This window comes from Bidens hawaiensis, unplaced genomic scaffold (assembly GCF_021521415.1).
Source record: "Bidens hawaiensis isolate Kalapana, Puna unplaced genomic scaffold, B.hawaiensis_p1.1 tig00017140_1, whole genome shotgun sequence".
NCBI lineage: Eukaryota > Viridiplantae > Streptophyta > Magnoliopsida > Asterales > Asteraceae > Bidens > Bidens hawaiensis.
In genome coordinates this window covers 262,477-280,648 of record NW_027492587.1, presented here as the reverse complement: position 1 = coordinate 280,648, position 18,172 = coordinate 262,477, and the positions used below count along the sequence as shown (strand labels likewise).

Genomic DNA, 18,172 nt, shown 5'->3' with positions numbered 1-18,172 from the left:
CGCTGTGACGTAGAGTGATCGCCGGGGGCGCGCATGCGACCCGCTGTGGCGTAGAGTGATCGCCAGAAGCGGGAGCGCGCATGCGACCCGCTGTGGCGTAGAGTGATCGCCGGGAGCGCGCATGCGACCCGCTGTGGCGTAGAGTGATCGCCGGGAGCGCGCATGCGACCCGCTGTGGCGTAGAGTGATCGCCGGGAGCGCGCATGCGACCCGCTGTGGCGTAGAGTGATCGCCGGGAGCGCGCATGCGACCCGCTGTGGCGTAGAGTGATCGCCGGGAGCGCGTATGCGACCCGCTGTGGCGTAGAGTGATCGCCGGGGGCGCGCATGCGACCCGCTGTGGCGTAGAGTGATCGCCGGGAGCGCGCATGCGGCCCGCTGTGGCGTGTACGATCTAGAGATTTTGAATATCCACATCAGGTAGGTTTTATGTAAAACCAACAGATCTAATAGGATTTATGGATCTATGAATATGAAGTGTGACTGTTTGCTCAAACGAACCCAGATCTGAAAAAATCATAACTAGATTTGGTATATTTCACTTAGAAAAAACACAGATCTAAGGGTTTTCCCCAAAAGTTCGGTGGTATTTCTTCCTGTGTATTTTCAGATCTGGAAGTATTTTTAGATCTACGGATTTTTGGATTTCCATAGAACATATCTGAAAGAAGAAACCGTAGACCCGAGATATTGATGAACAGATCGGAGGGCCGAGACGAGAAGCGAAGCGTGGTTCATTGCCGTCCCACGGATGGCGCCAATGTCGAAGCACGAGATGAATCTGACCTGATCCATGACGATGTTTCCACGGATTTCGAGATGAACGAACCACGTCTTGATCTTCTTCTCCGGCTGGTTGGGATCTGCAATGACTTTTTGGGGGTGTGGAGGTGACCGCTAAGAAATCTCCAGGATCTCTTGTTCACAGACACAAAAATATGGTGGTGGCTCTTATTGAGAATGACCAACCCCTAATAAGGAGGTGGAGACCTCCTTATATAGGGAGCCTCATGGCCACCATCATGGTACCCTAATGGGCCTAGCCCAGTTAGGGTTACCTCCACAAAACCCCCTCAGCCCAATAACATTGTATTAGTCCATATAATAAAATAAGCCAAACATAATAAATTTAGGGTCGTAAAACCGGGTTTAGTACCATACCCCTACACACCACTACAAACAACAATTGTTCACGATCCATCAGATACATATAGGGAAAAGGAGTGTTGTTACTATATACTCCAACTCCAGTTATGACACACTAAACTACTGAATGTGATTACTTGACGCACTGAATGTGACATAATGAATGTGTATGTACGTGTTGCATGATAGATATTATTTTTTTTGTTTCGGTTTTTACGGTTTTGTGCACACCCCTAGAAGAAACATTGGCTAACTTATGGTTGTGCTTTGTAAGTGCAATATGTCTAATGAACATTTATAGTAACTGGGGCTCTCAAAGTTAACTCTGTTAGTTGTTGTGCTGAGCTTGATAGGATTCTTTCGAAAGAGGCTTTGGCCAGCCGTGGAGTGGTATTAGCTAACTCGGATGCTTGCAAGTGACAACGAACCATCTTTTGATTTCTCGGGAACAAATCGTAATCCAATATTTGTGTTTTTTAATAAAATATTATATACAAAATGTTACAAATGAAAAAGAAATAATTGTGATCAAAATAGTTAACCTTAACCGTTAATTATTTAAAAATATGGAGGGTTGAAGTTATGGGAGGTTAATTTGTATACAGGGGAAGACGACGAGCCAATTTCGCCCTCTCGTTCATGCATGCATTGCACTTTCATTTCTCATCAACACGTTCTCTCGTTAGCTAGCTTTCTTCCTGATTACATGCAACACTGATTATTATTATTCGATCTCTCTCTCTCTTCTCCCTCTCTTTCCTTGGCGGTATGGAAGAATATACGACAAAGAAGAGAGGGAGAAGCAATATTTTCCGCTCTTGTTTTTCGTCCTTTACCGCGGACGAAAAACCCTTTTCATGTGATACATCAGATGGCCGGGGTACCGGAAACGGACGGTTGAGAAAAGCGGTTTTGATGGCCGTAAGTGGTCGCAAACGAAAAGACGACGTTCTGAATAATAATTTTGTCTCCGGCTACGCCACCGGCACTCGTTGCCGGCTCATTTCTCGGTTACTTAAATCTGTTTGGTTTGATTCGCTTATGGTTCGTTATTCATTCTTTCTTATAAACCATAACCGCTTTGTTTTCATTATTATGTTGATTTATTGAATTTATCATGGGCCCTCTATATACACAACTTTTAAAGTTTAAACTTCTATGATGAGAACAATGGTTCAAATATTTGCCAAATAGTTGTTCTTACCAATAGTTTACAAAGTCTAAAGTTTGACTTCTAATCCGGCTGACTAATGTTCAATTGTTGACTTTTTTAGTCAAAACTGTGAAGGCTGTTTATGATGTGAAATTAGATAGACGGTTTATCAATAGCATGACTCATTTATCTTTTATTTACAGGTTAAAAAGATTCACACGAATTCTTCGAAACTTTTGACTTGTTCAATCAAGAATGAATCATTTTTATCAATTGATAAAACCGAGTCATCGGATTTATTATCATCTTCTTCACGGACCAATTGCAGTTCTTCATACTTTACTTCATCCTCGTCCAACCAAAAAGCATCATCTTCAACAAATTCAGTTGATTTCAGACATCAGATTTCAGTCTATTCGAAACCAGATCGTATCACCTCTAGTTTGAGAAACATGGTTTCATCTAATTCGATACCGGTCCAGAAACTCAATTCTCATACGACCAAATCCCGCGGCAACAACTGGAACATTCGTTTGTGTTTGTTTTTAGTATTGAGCCTTGTTGTGTTGATTGTTTATGGAAGGATTTTCTCCATACTTTGTACATCAGCTTTGTTCTACTTTCTACCTAGTCGAAAGATCAAACGAGTCAAATCAGTTTCTGGCGAGAATCAATACAAATACAAGAAGAGAGCAATGATGGTTGGTTTGCTTGATAGGGCACGTAATCCCCTTCGGTAGTTATGGCTGGGAAGATTCGGTTAGTATGTATAAGTTATAAAGATTCATTCTTGATATGGATAAGTCATAAGAGTATTGAAATATTTACGGTTTTGATTATTAAGGAAGTTTTTGGATTCGGCATCATGTCTGAAATCTATTTGAAGTTGTAATGATGAAGTTTATAGACAAACACATGTTCATGTACACATGCATATGGATATATATGATTTCGGGAGTGAGACATTTAATGCAAATATATATAGCTAGTACGGAGTAGTGTTTAAGATTCAATATTTAATCAACATATGAATATCTATTTTGAGGCGAATTTCGTTAAAACCAAACGAACCACTAGCAAGGTGATAGTCAAATAAATGATTACATTAACTTCATAAATTCTATTATAATCGATCGAGCAACTGGGAACCAAACTAAAACTTGAACATAGTATGATCGAACAGCTGAAATATAGTTAACTATATGCTATTTGGTTACAATATTGAATGTTGTCGTCGGTTTTAACTGTACTATATATAATATCCATTTCAAATATGGAGTACCAAAATGCCTTCTTTCAACTCTCTAGCTTTCTTTAACATTTGCAAATGTGAGTACACGCAATGTTAAATACTTTTGAGTTATTCGAAAGCATGTAACTGTATTACATGGATACATGAAGTGCTAGGATGCTAGCCCTATCGGCATAACTCTTCATTAGCACTTCACTTGGAAGCGTGACTTTATCAACTTCTTTTCATTGCGTAAGCACAATCCGAGAATTGTCATACCCATTAATGAAGTTTGCATTCGTTTACATTTTTCTTGGTATATGATTGATGGTGGATTAAAGGACATGGAAGATGGGACATATTAGTTTGTGGTAATATACAATAACGAAGTTTGTTTTTAGTACTTCCGAAGTTTAAATCCTTTAACAACTAATTAGCCATGTATTATTTATATAGCTTAGTTCGTTAAAGGCTAAGATCCGCACCTTTACTTCTTATAATCAAATTTTTGTAGTGAGTATTCACATTTTTGATTGATTACCAATGTCTTTTACCAAGAGACCACTTTTGACTAATTGATTACCAATAATTGTTGTAAAATTATATCATGTGCATTTCTGAAGTAATCCGTTAGACAAAATATGAACGACTATTTACTGAATAATTATCTTCGTAACATAATTACATAAGATTCTAACGACATCCTAAGGCTAAGGGTAGTGAGGCGCGGACGACGTGGCAGCCGCGCACACCACTACCACCTTTGCGTGAATGGGGGCGCGGTTGGCTGGGGCGAGCCGTTCCATAGGGCTTGATTGAAGTTGTTTAAAAACTTGGGGGTGGATCAAAAAACTTGTGGTGGATCAATCAAGTCCCACTACACCCTCTGGGGCTTAATCTTATGCCACGTCAACACCCACGTGTCGTAAATATATTGGATCACTTGGGGGGTGAATCAAGCCCCACTACCCTTAGCCTAATGAACTTTTAAATATTTAAGGGGCTGTTTGTTTACATATGAATGGAACCATTCAGATGTAAACATCTGATTCATTCAGACTTCAGACTGTTTGGTTCCAAACAGAAAAACATCTGAATGTTAAAATTAGGTCTGAATCATTCAGACTTACTGTTGTTGCTGAATGGGACAGATGTTCACTTAGATCTAACTCATTCAGATCTGAATGAACCAAACAGTCCCTAAAAACTATTATGAAGTTTTTGAGCATTTCCGTAAGCACCTTCTAAATATCCTATTAAGATTTTCTTTTTCAATCATACGTATACCGTGTAAAAAGTAAAAACAATAGGCAGTTTCTCTTTTAAGCCTAACTGGACCCGAATAACTTGCGAATTGGGACCACCTTTTTTGTATCCCAGAGATTAAAACCCTCAGAATCCACTAGCACATTCCTATTCCTATTCCTAATTCAACCTCCGTCAACAATATTCCACACACAAACAACAAAACCCAAACCCTAATCCCCACAATGCAACCCCAGAAACCCTCACCGGAATCCGACCTACCCTCACTCGCCGCCATCAAAGTCAAATCCTCCTCCCCTCGCTTCCGCCCCACCGACACCGAAACCCCCACCGCCGGTGCCCAACGCCGCATCGGCATCGCCGTCGACCTCAGCGACGAGAGCGCCTTCGCCGTCAAATGGGCCGTCCACCAGTACATCCGCCCCGGCGACGCCGTCATTCTCATCCACGTCCGCCCCACTTCCGTCCTCTACGGCGCTGACTGGGGCTCCGTTGACTTATCAATCGTTGACACCGACGACGAAGCTTCCAAACTAAAACTCGAAGACGATTTCGATACTTTCACCACCACCAAATCCGCTGACCTAGCGCAGTCTCTGGTGGACGCGCACATACCGTATAAGATCCATATTGTGAAAGATCATGATATGAAGGAGAGGCTTTGTTTGGAGGTTGAGAGGTTAGGGTTAAGTGCGGTTATTATGGGGAGCCGAGGGTTTGGTGCCACTAAACGAGGGAGTGATGGGAGGCTTGGGAGTGTTAGTGATTACTGTGTCAGGCACTGTGTGTGTCCCGTTGTCGTTGTTAGGTATCCCGATGAGAAGGAGGCTGCGGCTGCTGGTTCGGGTTCTGCTCAGCCTGTTGTTAAGGTTGCTAAACCTGATGATGACGAGGATGATGACACCGAGCATCGTGATGCGGCTGTTGAGGCTAAATGTTAGTGCTTTCAATCTAATTTTGATACTAGTTTACTAATTTGAGTAGTTTTTGAAGGCAGGCTGCATTTAATTAGGTTGTGTTGAGCTATTAATCTGTTATTATAAACCTGCTAGATGATTTCGTGTAGTTAGTACTCAGTAATTGCCTGCATTTAATTTGGTTGTGTTGTGCTTTTAACTTAATTTTGATACTAATTTACTAATTTGATTGTTTAGTGCAAAGTTTTGATGGAGTTTTTGAAGGCAGGCCGCATTTAATTAGAGGTTGTCTTGAGCTATTAATCTATTAGAGTGAACGTAGTGAGCGGCAAATTGGGAGAACTTAGGCGATAAGTGTGTGTGGGGATAAAGATTTGCTGCCAGGTTTGGGTTGAAAATAATAATAAAAAAATTAAAAAGGGGGCGACAACATCACTACACTCCTAAATTGAAAATTGCCCCTTTGCTGATGTGGCACCACGTGTTGAAAATCCCCCCCCCCCCCCCCCACCACCACCACCACACACACACACAATTTTGTAGCCCTCCACTACATAGTACACATAGCTTATAAACCTGCTAGATTCTTTCATGTAGTTGGTACACAGTAATTTCCTGAATCGATTTTAGCTTTTATCTTTAGGGGAGATTTGATTTACAATATTTTAACAGTTTTGTTGTTTTTGTTTTCCTTTGAAAAAATATATATTTTCCCTTGGTCATAAAAGTTGAACAATTTCTTGGAAAAAAATGTAATTTTTACCTTTTTGGCAAGTTTTCAAGAATAAATGGTTTCTTTATTGGGTGCTTGCTAGTCTTACAGCTTATTGTAAATAGTGATTGTGGCTTGTTTTCTGGTTTTGCTGCTTGCGATCATGGAGCCTTTCTCTTAACTTCTTGCTCACCGGCCTTTATTGAGTTAGATGTAGAGTTTATTGGTATTGTGGGATACTTACACATGTTGCAAATACTGAAACAACTACATAAAACACAGTGTATAGTTTCTTTCACGTATATGATGGTCGATTAATTTGGTGGAACCCGTACTTATAAGTCTTAAGTAAACCATCATTTTTGCAAAAAAATGTATTAAACACTCCTTATATGTTTTCTAAGTTACTGATAGCACTCGAGTACTATTTTGACTGCTAAACGTTATTGTATTTCTTACATTTGGCATTTATCTTTTGACAGAAGCATAGAGGGAATGCTCTTTGTGTGAATCTTTCATTTAAAGGTAAGTATACACATAACATTTCACTGATTTTTATTGCTAACTAGAGGTGACAATTTTGATTCATACACTTATAAAAGGAACACTCATTTGAAATTTTTTGTACTCATCTTTGACTCATAAATTAACTTTTATAAAATTTCAAAATTTTGGTCCAAAAGTGTTTCGGGTCTGACTGACTCGTTTGAGTCTGCACAAAGTTACTTGTTTTAATCTGAGTCCATTTACCTGCTCCATGTGTAAAAATGGGTAATTTACTTACTGTGTTTGTATACGATATGACGCTTAAGTGTTTAATGAAGAAATCTAAAAGGTTTGAGGAAAAAGTGTTTTGGATCAACTCATTTGCATGAGTATTATGTTTCTGGCTGTATGTTTATACTTTTATGAAGTTTTAGAGTTAAATTTGTTAGCGTTTTGATGCTATTTTTATATGTTGACCAAATGCAGGATAAGCAGAAGGCATTTTTTGTTGTGTTTGAATTTGGATATTTTGATATGTGGTGTGTGTCTGAGGTAGAAACTGAACTATGTTAGTTATTATAATGAGCAAGTCTTGCATCCACCAGTTGTGTAGACTGGATTCTGTGTGTCATAATACTTAAATGTAATATAACTCTCTTTTAAGACTTTCATTATGTAACTGCCCACACCTGTTTATATTTTCTTGCATGGTTTTATGTTGATCAAACGGTAACTTTACTCTGTTTGGTTCATGGATTGTAATCTGAAACTGCTTGTATTAGCCAGCCTGTTACCTAAATTGTTATTTTGCCTTTTGAATTTCTGAAGACACAGTCGAATATTTATGAATCATTTTTAATGTTTGTCAAAATTTAGTACAAACTAACATTTTTATTTATTTAATTTAACGATAGTTTAAAAAAAAATATTTCATTAGAAAGTAATTTACATTGATACAGAGGGCAAACGTGCAAGATTTTTTTTAAACCCAAATAATTGAAGTTAACTGGTTTGAAACTTTATTTTATTCTTGTAAGCTACTAATCACATATTACTGTCTTAAATTTAGTTTTTTGTTTCAAGGTTTAGTTTCCAATATTGCAATCTAATACTTTAAGAGTAGTTTCAACTCGCTAGTTGAAATTTCTTCTAGTTTCACAATAATTCTGACATTATCACCATTGGAAGCATTGGTATATTCTCTAAATGACCAACCCAAGGTTAAAGAAGCTTTTAAGTTTTTAAAAATGACATGAAAAACCAGATTTAAAGCTACAAACAGATCAGTAATTTTTACTAAATATAGTACTGGACATCGGTCAGCTTCTAGGGTCAAGGATAAAATTGACATTAACCCATCCAAAACAAATTTCGATCGTAAGCAAAGAAAGGTCGAAGGCTTGCGTTACAAAGAAAACCTTTGATAAAGCTAAAAGGCAATGGCAAATAAGCAGACAAGTGTGATTCTTGACATCATTGTAACCATAAAAACTGGGAGCAATCGTAAATAATCAAACCGTCAAACCCGCACTTATACATTCATTTCAGCAAGTATTAAGAAGTGTTTGGCACTAACCCCTTGAATCAACCAAACTTTTATCAAATGCAGCAAATCTGGCAAGGAATTAAAATAATATATAAAGCGATTTAAACATACAAGATATGTTTTGGACATGTTTTGGTTTAGTAATTGTAAGCAGACGTGCACAAAAAAACCGGTTCCGGAACCTAACTGGTGGAACCGAACCGGAACCGGTTCCAGTTCCAACCCGGTTGGAACAATACCCGGTTTGGGTATTTTTGTACCCGAAAATCGTACCCGGTTCTCATATTTATATGTCAGTACCGGTTCCAAACCGGTTCCTACCCGGTTCTTAATTGGAACCGGTTTGGTTCGTACCCGGAATAACCGGTTCCGACGGGTTTTTTTGAAGGGTCAAACAAAAGTCAAAACTAGCCGTTGGAACCGGTTCCAACGGTAATATAGCCGTTGGAACCGGTTTTTTTAGACACCAATTAGCCGTTGGAAAGTCCGTCGTTTTAATCCGGGAATACTTATTTTTGGGTTGTAGAGCCGGACGACTCTCCCACTTCCGTTTTTTTAGCTTCCATTCTTCTTTTCTCTCGACAATACTTATTTGTATGTTTTCGTAATGTCGAGTTGGACGCTGCTTTAAGAAACTTCGAGCAATATTTGCAACGTGCCAACTCATGTGAGTCGGTCATGAGACACAAATCGTAATGAACCCAAACATCGGGGCATCTTGTTGTTTCGATCACCATAACAACGTCATCATTGGTTGCCATTTGTTGTCGGTTTAAGGTTAATTGTGGTTTGGAGTGTGTTTTATAGTTTTGGGAGTGGTTTAACAAGTACACAAACAAACCTTGCTATTTATAGAAAGAAGATAACCTATTTATAGTTAAAAAACCGGTTCCAACGGTCAAAAACGGCTATATAGCCGTTGGAACCGGTTCCTAACGGCTATAATGTTTAAATTTCAAAAAAAAACCGGTGGAACCGGTTTTTACGTAAAAACCGGTTCCGGTTCCAACCTACCCGGTTCCTAAAAGTTTGCATTTCTGGGCATCGGTTCGGGTCGGGAACCGAACCGGTTCCTGACTGGAACCGGTTTCATTTTCTACCCGGTGTGAAAAAAACCGGTTCCGAACCGGTTCGGGTTTTCAAGGTGAACCCGATTTGTGCACCTCTAATTGTAAGTATTTATTAAAGATCCATGACTAATCAAAATTTTTTTTCATCGGTCAAAAGTCTCCATAACTCCATTGCCCAGACATCAAATGTGACATTCGGGTCACAAAACGTGATCGGTCTTGCGATTGTGACATTTGGATGTTGAACCAAAAATTCAACATATAAACACAAATGAACGAACAAACCTAAGAAAGGTGCATGAATGATAAATGTGTTTTATACATTAATATATTAGAATGTTCTATTTATATACAATATCATTTTGTCAATTACATCAATAACGAAATCAGTAATTTTTATAGATATCAAAATTATGTACGATGCCTAGTTGTTGCGTCAAAAGGCATGAAATATTAGGTTAGGTGTTATCGCTATAACGATGGATCAATAAATTTTTTTCATGAAAGACGATTGGGAGGCTTAGCACTCATTTTAAGAAGAGCGATCGAGATTTTTACATATGTATAATACTATTTTGTTTTTAACGTGGGAGGCCACCCCTTAACAAGGGGCTAGTATAGGTCCGCCCCTGCCGCTGCTGGTATCATCTAGAATATGCAATAAAAATAAATTATATAATCAAATAAAAGAGTTCATAAAGTCTTAGGTCATTAAATAATGAAACCCTTTGGTTTGAAAAAACAATATACATTGGGGTATAACAAGAACATACAATAGGGAAAAAAAATAACAAAAACAAAAATCATAGAAAGTAAAGATAAGAAAACTCTTTGGTGGTAAACGGAGAGAGACATACTGCCATAGCCTTAACGACAACAAGAGGCACAACTGCTGAGCTAGGGTGACCGGAGCTACGAATATGGCGCCAAGAGACGTCAATGGCAACACAATGGCGATAAGAGAAGAATAAATAAAAGCTACTCAATATATTTGGATAATACGTTCCTTGAGCAAGACGAGAGGGGGAAGAAGAGCAAGAAAATAATGACACAAGGAACGATGGGCCATAGGTCAACAACCAACAATATATGTTGGCAAGGAGAGAAGATAATGGGGAATCCTGAGAATCACCCAAGATTCGTCGAGCGGAGAGGGATAGGTAGGAGAGGAAGAAGAATACGTTCTAAAACTTTAATACCATATAAAATAAAACCACGTAATATATTGTGTATTATTATCATCAACTATTTGTAACAATATAGTAATAATACTTATAAAGAAAATCATTACATTTTCTCTCTCATTTCAATTAAATAATATTTTTTATGCCACTATCATTATTATTTATCTTTCTTTCACTCACAACCACTTTCAAAATATATTAAAAAATTATAGGATGTCAACAATACATTTTTAAATATACCGAGAAATCACTTCATTTCTATCTCATTCACTCACAACATCCTAAACCACTACCTACATTATAAAAACTTCACTCACATTTTATGATGGATTGAATAAAAATGCTCTAATTAAACTGTATCTTTTAACTAAGGTAGAGAGAAGTCCTGAGAATTTGGTCTAGTGGTACAAGGTTTGCCCTCCCTAAGTGGAAACATATGTTCGATTCCCACTTGGGAGAATCGAAGGACATCTGGATGATGGGGCGGGTTTACGGATTAAATCGGGTTCCCCCACATCAAAATGGTACGTTCTCACGGCGATCAAGAAGTTGACATTAAACATGACCCCGAAATAATAGGTTTAAAGGTGAGATCCTCTATCGCCTAAAAACAAAAAATAAGGTAAAGAGAAAACATTAGTAAATTTGAAATAATATGGTTAAAGTGTTGCGACGAAACTCGAAACTCGAAAGAGGGTTTGGGACAAATATGGATAATTTGACCAAGGAAATCTGAAAAGTCAAAGATTTGAATTATGGCCTACGGGGCTCTTGTCGTATAAGTTGATTTGAATTATTCAACTTCGAAAGCATGGGTATACAAGCCTCACCTTTGAGAACGCTCGAATGAAATAAATAAATAAATAAATAAATAAATAAATAAATGAATAAATAAATAAAGACAATGAGGTGTGTGTTTACAATTATTCCTTTTATCGGCACCACCTCAAAGATTGAGCCGTATTGTGTGTAGACTTTTTTAACTCGTGCGTCAGACCAAATGTTATGTTATTTTTTCTATTTTCTTTTAGAATTGTTTTAAGTATTATTCCATTAAATAAAACTAAGTGTGATAATTTTCATAATTAATTTACATTAGGAGTACGATATATAACAATATAACACACAAGAAAGAACTTGTTTCAAAGAAGAAAATATTATTAGTTGATTAAAACTTGGAGACTTTGATTAATTTATTAATATCATAATATGATGTTTGAAGTTATTTTTATCTCGAGTACTAAAATTGCAAAACAACTAGCTTTCAAAGCCTGTCGCATTACGACAACACAAATTTGTTTGATAATGGTTAAGTTTGTTATGGCAGCGACAATAAGTTCAAAAAATACATCTTTAAAAGTCTCAAACAAAACTTATGATCAAACTTATGCCAATTCGGTCATTACCGATTAGGTTTGTTACGATATGTGGATTAAATAAACGCCCAATAGACACGTATTCAAGTAAAGTAAACACAATACAAGAAATAATTTTGTCAAAAAATTGACATATTTAATAAAAAGTTATATTAGGCAAATTGTGGCAAATGGCTCATAGCCACAATTTTCCGACAAACCTATTTTGAGAGAAAAAAAGCCGTGGCAAATCCTATTACTGGCAATTATGCGACAAATTTTGCCTCAAAATTACTACAAATTTTAGTTGTCGCTAACATTTCGACAAGTTTGCCACAAAAGTTTTAGTTACCTTTTCCTACAACTTAACAACAAGTTTGTCATGATTTATAAAAAATATCTTAAATTATTGATAATGCTAATAAAAGTAATTAATCAGTAAAGATATTGAGTTAGCTAATTAAATTTTGATTGCGACAAAATTGTCACAAAACAATAACAGGACTTTACCACAACCTTCCTACAAAATCTTAATAGAATTTGCTACAAACTTCCTACAAATTTAAAAAAAGCATTGCCACAAATCTGCCACAAAACTTTAAAAAGATTTGCTACAAAACTTGCTACAAAACATTGATAAATTTTGCTTCAAACTTTCCACAAAATTGGATAAATGCTGAGACAAAATTGCCATAAATGAAAATTATTTTTTTAATGAATTTACAAACCCATATTTTGCAGTGAAATTTGCTGAAATATTTAAAAATTCCCAAAAAAGCCAGTTTACAATCTTGGAATATAAATAACAAGCATCCGACACGTTCTTTAATACAAAACTAATACATTACAAAACGAAAGTTTTCTACTTGTCAACAAATTACTTAAACCTTGCTTCCGTCCTTGGTTTTTACTTATCCGTTAATTTTTTAAACATTTCTTCCATTCTTTTTTTGCCATTCCTCACGTTCGGCATGGTCTTTTTCCCGCTCCAGTTCGCGTTTAACACGTTCTTTTTCACGCTCTCGTTCACGTTCGGCCCGTTCTTCTTCCCTCTCATGTACGAGACCTACAAGGTATCAAAATATAATGTTTGATATTGTACTAAAAGTTGATAGAATTACAAAAAAGTTGATAGAATTACAAACAAATAATAAAAGATAACTCACATATGAACGTTTAGCACGCGGGGTAACAAATTTTAACTTGTCCAAGTCTTTTTCTATGATATCTCCATCCCGCAATCTCTTTTTGCACTCTTTGGTGGCATGGGTCGCAATAAACAATGACCTATATCTAACCTTATCACCTTTTTTTCCCTACAAAAAAAAATGAGTAACGTACTTGATAAGTGTTAAATGTAAAAATAGTTAACGAAACTTATGGTTATGATCAGTTTACCATGCAGAGATGGTGCTCATCAAATCCTATTGACCCGCCTGTATGACGACATAAGTCATTCTTGCGGTTGGCTCTCCCGGCTTCAGACCTTTTTTTCCATTGTTCAGTATTCCATTGCTGTAACAGTAAAAAATATATGTAATATATATAAAAGGAAATAAAATTTAAGGAGACACAATAATTTATCAACTCGTTAACATCGCACATGCGTTGCCATTTCCCAAGTGGCATTGAGTCATCAGGTGAATATTTGCACATTATATCAAAATTATCTTTATCATCTGGAAATTCATGCCTATCATCCCTAGCGTTTTGCTTGAATTTTTTTCTCAAAACTTTCATATTGTCCCGGAATCGACGCTTAAGCACGTTGATAAATCCATCATATATATTTTGCTCAGTTCGTGGATCCCATCGGTATTTCGTCTAAAAAAAAGGTAAAAATGCAATAATTAAAACAAATAATCATAACTAAGGTAAGCATGGGCTTGTTTGGTTTGTTTATTGACAAAACCCGAAACCATAATGTAACACTTCAATTAAACAATAAAAATTAACCAATTTGTTTTGGATATAGAAAACCCATAACCGCTCAGTTTCGGTTAATCGATTATCAACAGTTAATTCGGGGTTTGGTTTGGTTCGGTCAGTTGACCATTAAACTAAAAACTTTTGTACTGTCCCAACTCATTTAACTAGAAATAAAAACCATGATATATGAACTTTTTAGATCTTGCAAAAACTGAATATAAGCAATTAAATTGTGTGTAGCCATCAAGTTGGAGCTTTTTTGTAACATGTATTTAAAATACACACAACTGGATTTAGAACATACATAAGTTATAATTGATAAATTACCTTAAAGCGTTTAAACATGCTCTTCTGTTTCACAACTGGGACCTTTTTAAATGTGATCCAATCTCCATCAAGACATTGATCTAAAATGCCTTTTATACTTCTGTTAATTCTATTTCCAAACCTACAATGATGAAATAAGCATATGAGTATATTTTACATGAATAAGCAACATAACTTAAAAATGTAACATAAACATACGCTTTTCCTTGACGTATTATCAATTCCCTTCCGTCAGCATCACCACTGTCACCACCATCGTTGCCACTACCGTCACCATCGTCGCCACCGCCTTCACCACCACTCCCACCATCGCTACCAAAATCATCTTCATCACTATCGCCCGTGTCATCGAAATCCCCATCTAAATCATCATCATCATTATTAGGTATATCCTTTAGTGCATCATGTAATGCCGTAGTGGTATTTAACAACCCATCTAAGTCAGCCATCGAATAACTGCTATCCAAAAGGTTATAACTTCCAGCTCCGCCTCTAGTACACAATGTAACCACGCGACCTTTTCCTTTTGGAGGTCGTATCTTCACATACGACCCATGTCTCCAGACAGTGGTTTTATTAGCATCTTTTGGATCAATACCTACGCTAAGACTGCTATCAACACCACGACCACTACCAACACCATCACCTACACTAGGACCGTTACCAACACCATGACTTTTACAAACACTAGAGCCTCTGTCAAGACCACTACCAGCATGACCCACTTGCTTTGTCTTCCCACCTCGAAGACCACTACCAACATGACTAGCTTGCTTTGTCTTCCCACCCCGAAGACCACTACCAACGCCATGACCACCACTAGGGTTATCTTTACCACCCTTCATAACATATACAACGTGCATTAATCAAGCATAAATGATCAGATAGATAATATAACAATGGAAAACCATGTGATTAAAATTAACTTACCACATATATATCATATGATATAGTTAACGAACAAACAAACCAATTATAGCATGTACGTATTAATGAATCTGATTGCAAAATTGATATAGTTAACTATACGAGCTTATGATGGGTTCACGGGTTCTTTCCAGGAATTGAAACCGGTTTTACGGGAATGGGTTCGCAGGTTATTGGGCTTTATGGGAAATGCAGCAACTTTAATATTATTTAGTTGGAAATTAATAAAAAATGCAGAACCAGAACCAGACACTATTTCTAATTCCGTTTAGTTTTGCGGGTCGAACAGGTAACCTGCACACCCCTAAATGTTTTCCAACTTATCAATTAGGGTGCTATAAATCTAACATATACACATTAATAAAATAGGGCAAAACAAAAAAAAAAAAAACTTACAGAAGGGCTACCACCAAACTTCTCCGGCAGCTGCTATCACCAAACGATGTTATTTTTATTCAATTGAAGATTCTAACAAGGGCTGAAAACTTTGATTGAGGAGTAATTAAATCGATTGGGTTGTTCGATTAATGAGAGTAGAATAGAAACGGCGGTGGTGGGAGCCCATTAGGGTTTTGGCGCCTGGTTGAGAGGATAAGAACGAGAGGGAAAAGGAAAAAGAAAATAGGTTTATAGCGGGAAATGGTGGGATTTTTTAGCTTTTAAGATTTTTTCATTAGTTGAACGAGAGGGAAAAGTTTCTTAGTCATTTTTTCATTAATCTATTATTAGTCAATTGTGTCCATGACATCATATCATAAAGTTTATATATTTGTACCTTGTATTCGATTAGAGTTGTGTGTATTTTAAAAAAAGAGGATCGATAGAAGTCAGAAATAGCTTCTTGAGCTAACATAAAAACAGAAACAAGAACGAAAAAAAATAACTAAAGGCCTCGAACCCATGACCTTATATTAAGCAAGGTCGTCTCTAGAAACAACAACATAATTAATTAACCATACTTGCCTTTGAATTAACGAATGAGTATGAGAAACAAGCTAGTCTCTGAATTCTTTCACAAATATCCACAATATTATATGTTTGATTTTTATATAATAATAAATAATTATTACAATTACCCATACATACATACATACAAACACATGTATAATAGTCTGCTCACCTTAATAGATGTGGTTTACTACTGATTATTCAGGTCATCAGGTGAAGGCGTCATGTAGACTTGATATTCTCCACATACCATCACCACCCACCATTATCACTCATTACCCATCACCGTCACTACCACACAGCGCATACCATCACCACCCACCATTATTACTCGCCTCCCATCACCGTCACCACCACCACCCAACGCACACCATCACCACCCCCACTATTATTACCCGCTGCCCACCACCAATAACCACCACTATCATTGTCGTCGCCCACCACCGCCGCAACAGCCACTCACCAGCACCACCACTTATCCACACACTTACACCAACCATCGTTCCTCGCTATCGCCATCGTTACCCACCACCATTACCTTCTGCCACCCACCACCGTTGTCGCCTCTCACCACAACCACTGTTGCCGCCCATCACCACAAACCATCACTTGCGCCCGTCACCACCATCACCCAGCGCACGCCATCCCCACCCACCATTATTACCCCGCTGCCCCACTACCGTCACCACCATCACCCAACGCAAGCCATCCCCACCCACCATTATTACCCCGCTGCCCCACTACCGTCACCACCATCACCCAACGCACACCATCACCACCCACCATTATTACATGCCGCCCACCACCGTCACCACCACCAACAACCACCACTATAGTCTTTGTCGCCCACCACTGTTGCAATGACCGCACTCACCACCACCACTTATCCACACACTTCCACCAACTGTCGCTCCTGGCTATCGCCATCGTTGCCCACCACCGCCACCCCACCATTACTTCCTGCTGCCCACCACCCGTCATTGCAACCACCACCACCGTCGTCGCCTCTCACCACAACCACTGTTGCCACCCATCACCACCAACCATCACTTGCGCCCGTCACCACCATCGCCCAACGTACACCGTCATCACCACCAACCACCACTACTATATCCCAGCTATTGACACCATTTGCGATAATTGTGTCAAGTTAGCCAAAAATGTGTTTTTATTACTTATTAATATTATATTCAACAAACAATATTGAATTATTATAAACTAGCAAACTTAGTTAAAAAATTGCTACAAAGTTGCCACAAAAGTGTAGTTTCATTACCGAATTGTCATAAAACTTTAGCAAACTTAGTAAAAAATTGCTACAATGTTGCCACAAAAGTGTGGTTTCATTACCGAATTGTCATAACTTAGTAAAAAATTGCTACAATGTTGCCACAAAAGTGTGGTTTCATTATTGTTAGTTTTTATATTTAATAAATAACACTAGTTGCGAGACACGTGTAGTAAAAGTTGCAAATTCTGCCACAATTTAGCCTCAAATTTGTGTTTATTACAAAATTGTAGCAGATTAGTAGCAAAATTTGCCGACATTCCGTCTATTTTGCCACAAAAGTGTGGTTTCATTATTATTAGTTTTTATATTCAATAATTAATACAAAGTTGCCAAAATATTGTAGCAACATTTACAAAGTTTTGACACCATTTTGCCACAAAAGTGTGATTTTTATAATATATTACAGTTTTGTATCAAATTTGTAGCTAAGTTTGTAAGCTTTCTGTTCGTTTTGCCGCAAAAGTGTGGTTTCAATGTTATTAGTGTTTAATTTGCAATAATTAATACACGGTTGTCGGAAACTTGTAGCAAACTTTACCACTTTTACCACAATTTTGCCACAAAAGTGTGGTTTATAAGATACTTTTCAAAATTGTAGAAAATGTGTAGCAAAATTACCTGCGTTCCGACTGTTTTGCAACAAAAGGGTGTTTATGTTGATTTTTTTTTTTTATTTTGAAGGTTA

General features: G+C 37.5%; 2 protein-coding genes across 2 annotated transcripts; one reads left to right on the top strand and one right to left on the bottom strand.

Moving 5' to 3' along the window:
* Positions 1 to 4,973: 4,973 nt before the first annotated feature.
* On the top strand, positions 4,974 to 7,581 carry LOC143553069 (universal stress protein PHOS34-like). The gene is made up of 3 exons (XM_077043131.1): positions 4,974 to 5,731; positions 6,907 to 6,949; positions 7,397 to 7,581. Coding segments are annotated over exons 1-2 (714 nt in total). The 5' UTR covers positions 4,974 to 5,019; the 3' UTR covers positions 6,909 to 6,949; positions 7,397 to 7,581.
* A 5,732-nt stretch (positions 7,582 to 13,313) lies between these two features.
* On the bottom strand, positions 13,314 to 14,909 carry LOC143553044 (uncharacterized). Its single transcript, XM_077043113.1, has 4 exons — positions 14,520 to 14,909; positions 14,322 to 14,442; positions 13,662 to 13,889; positions 13,314 to 13,580 (listed from the first exon to the last, which is right to left on the bottom strand). The coding sequence occupies exons 1-4, from the start codon at positions 14,768 to 14,770 to the stop codon at positions 13,455 to 13,457; spliced, it is 726 nt and encodes a 241-aa protein (XP_076899228.1). The 5' UTR covers positions 14,771 to 14,909; the 3' UTR covers positions 13,314 to 13,454.
* Positions 14,910 to 18,172: the final 3,263 nt, after the last annotated feature.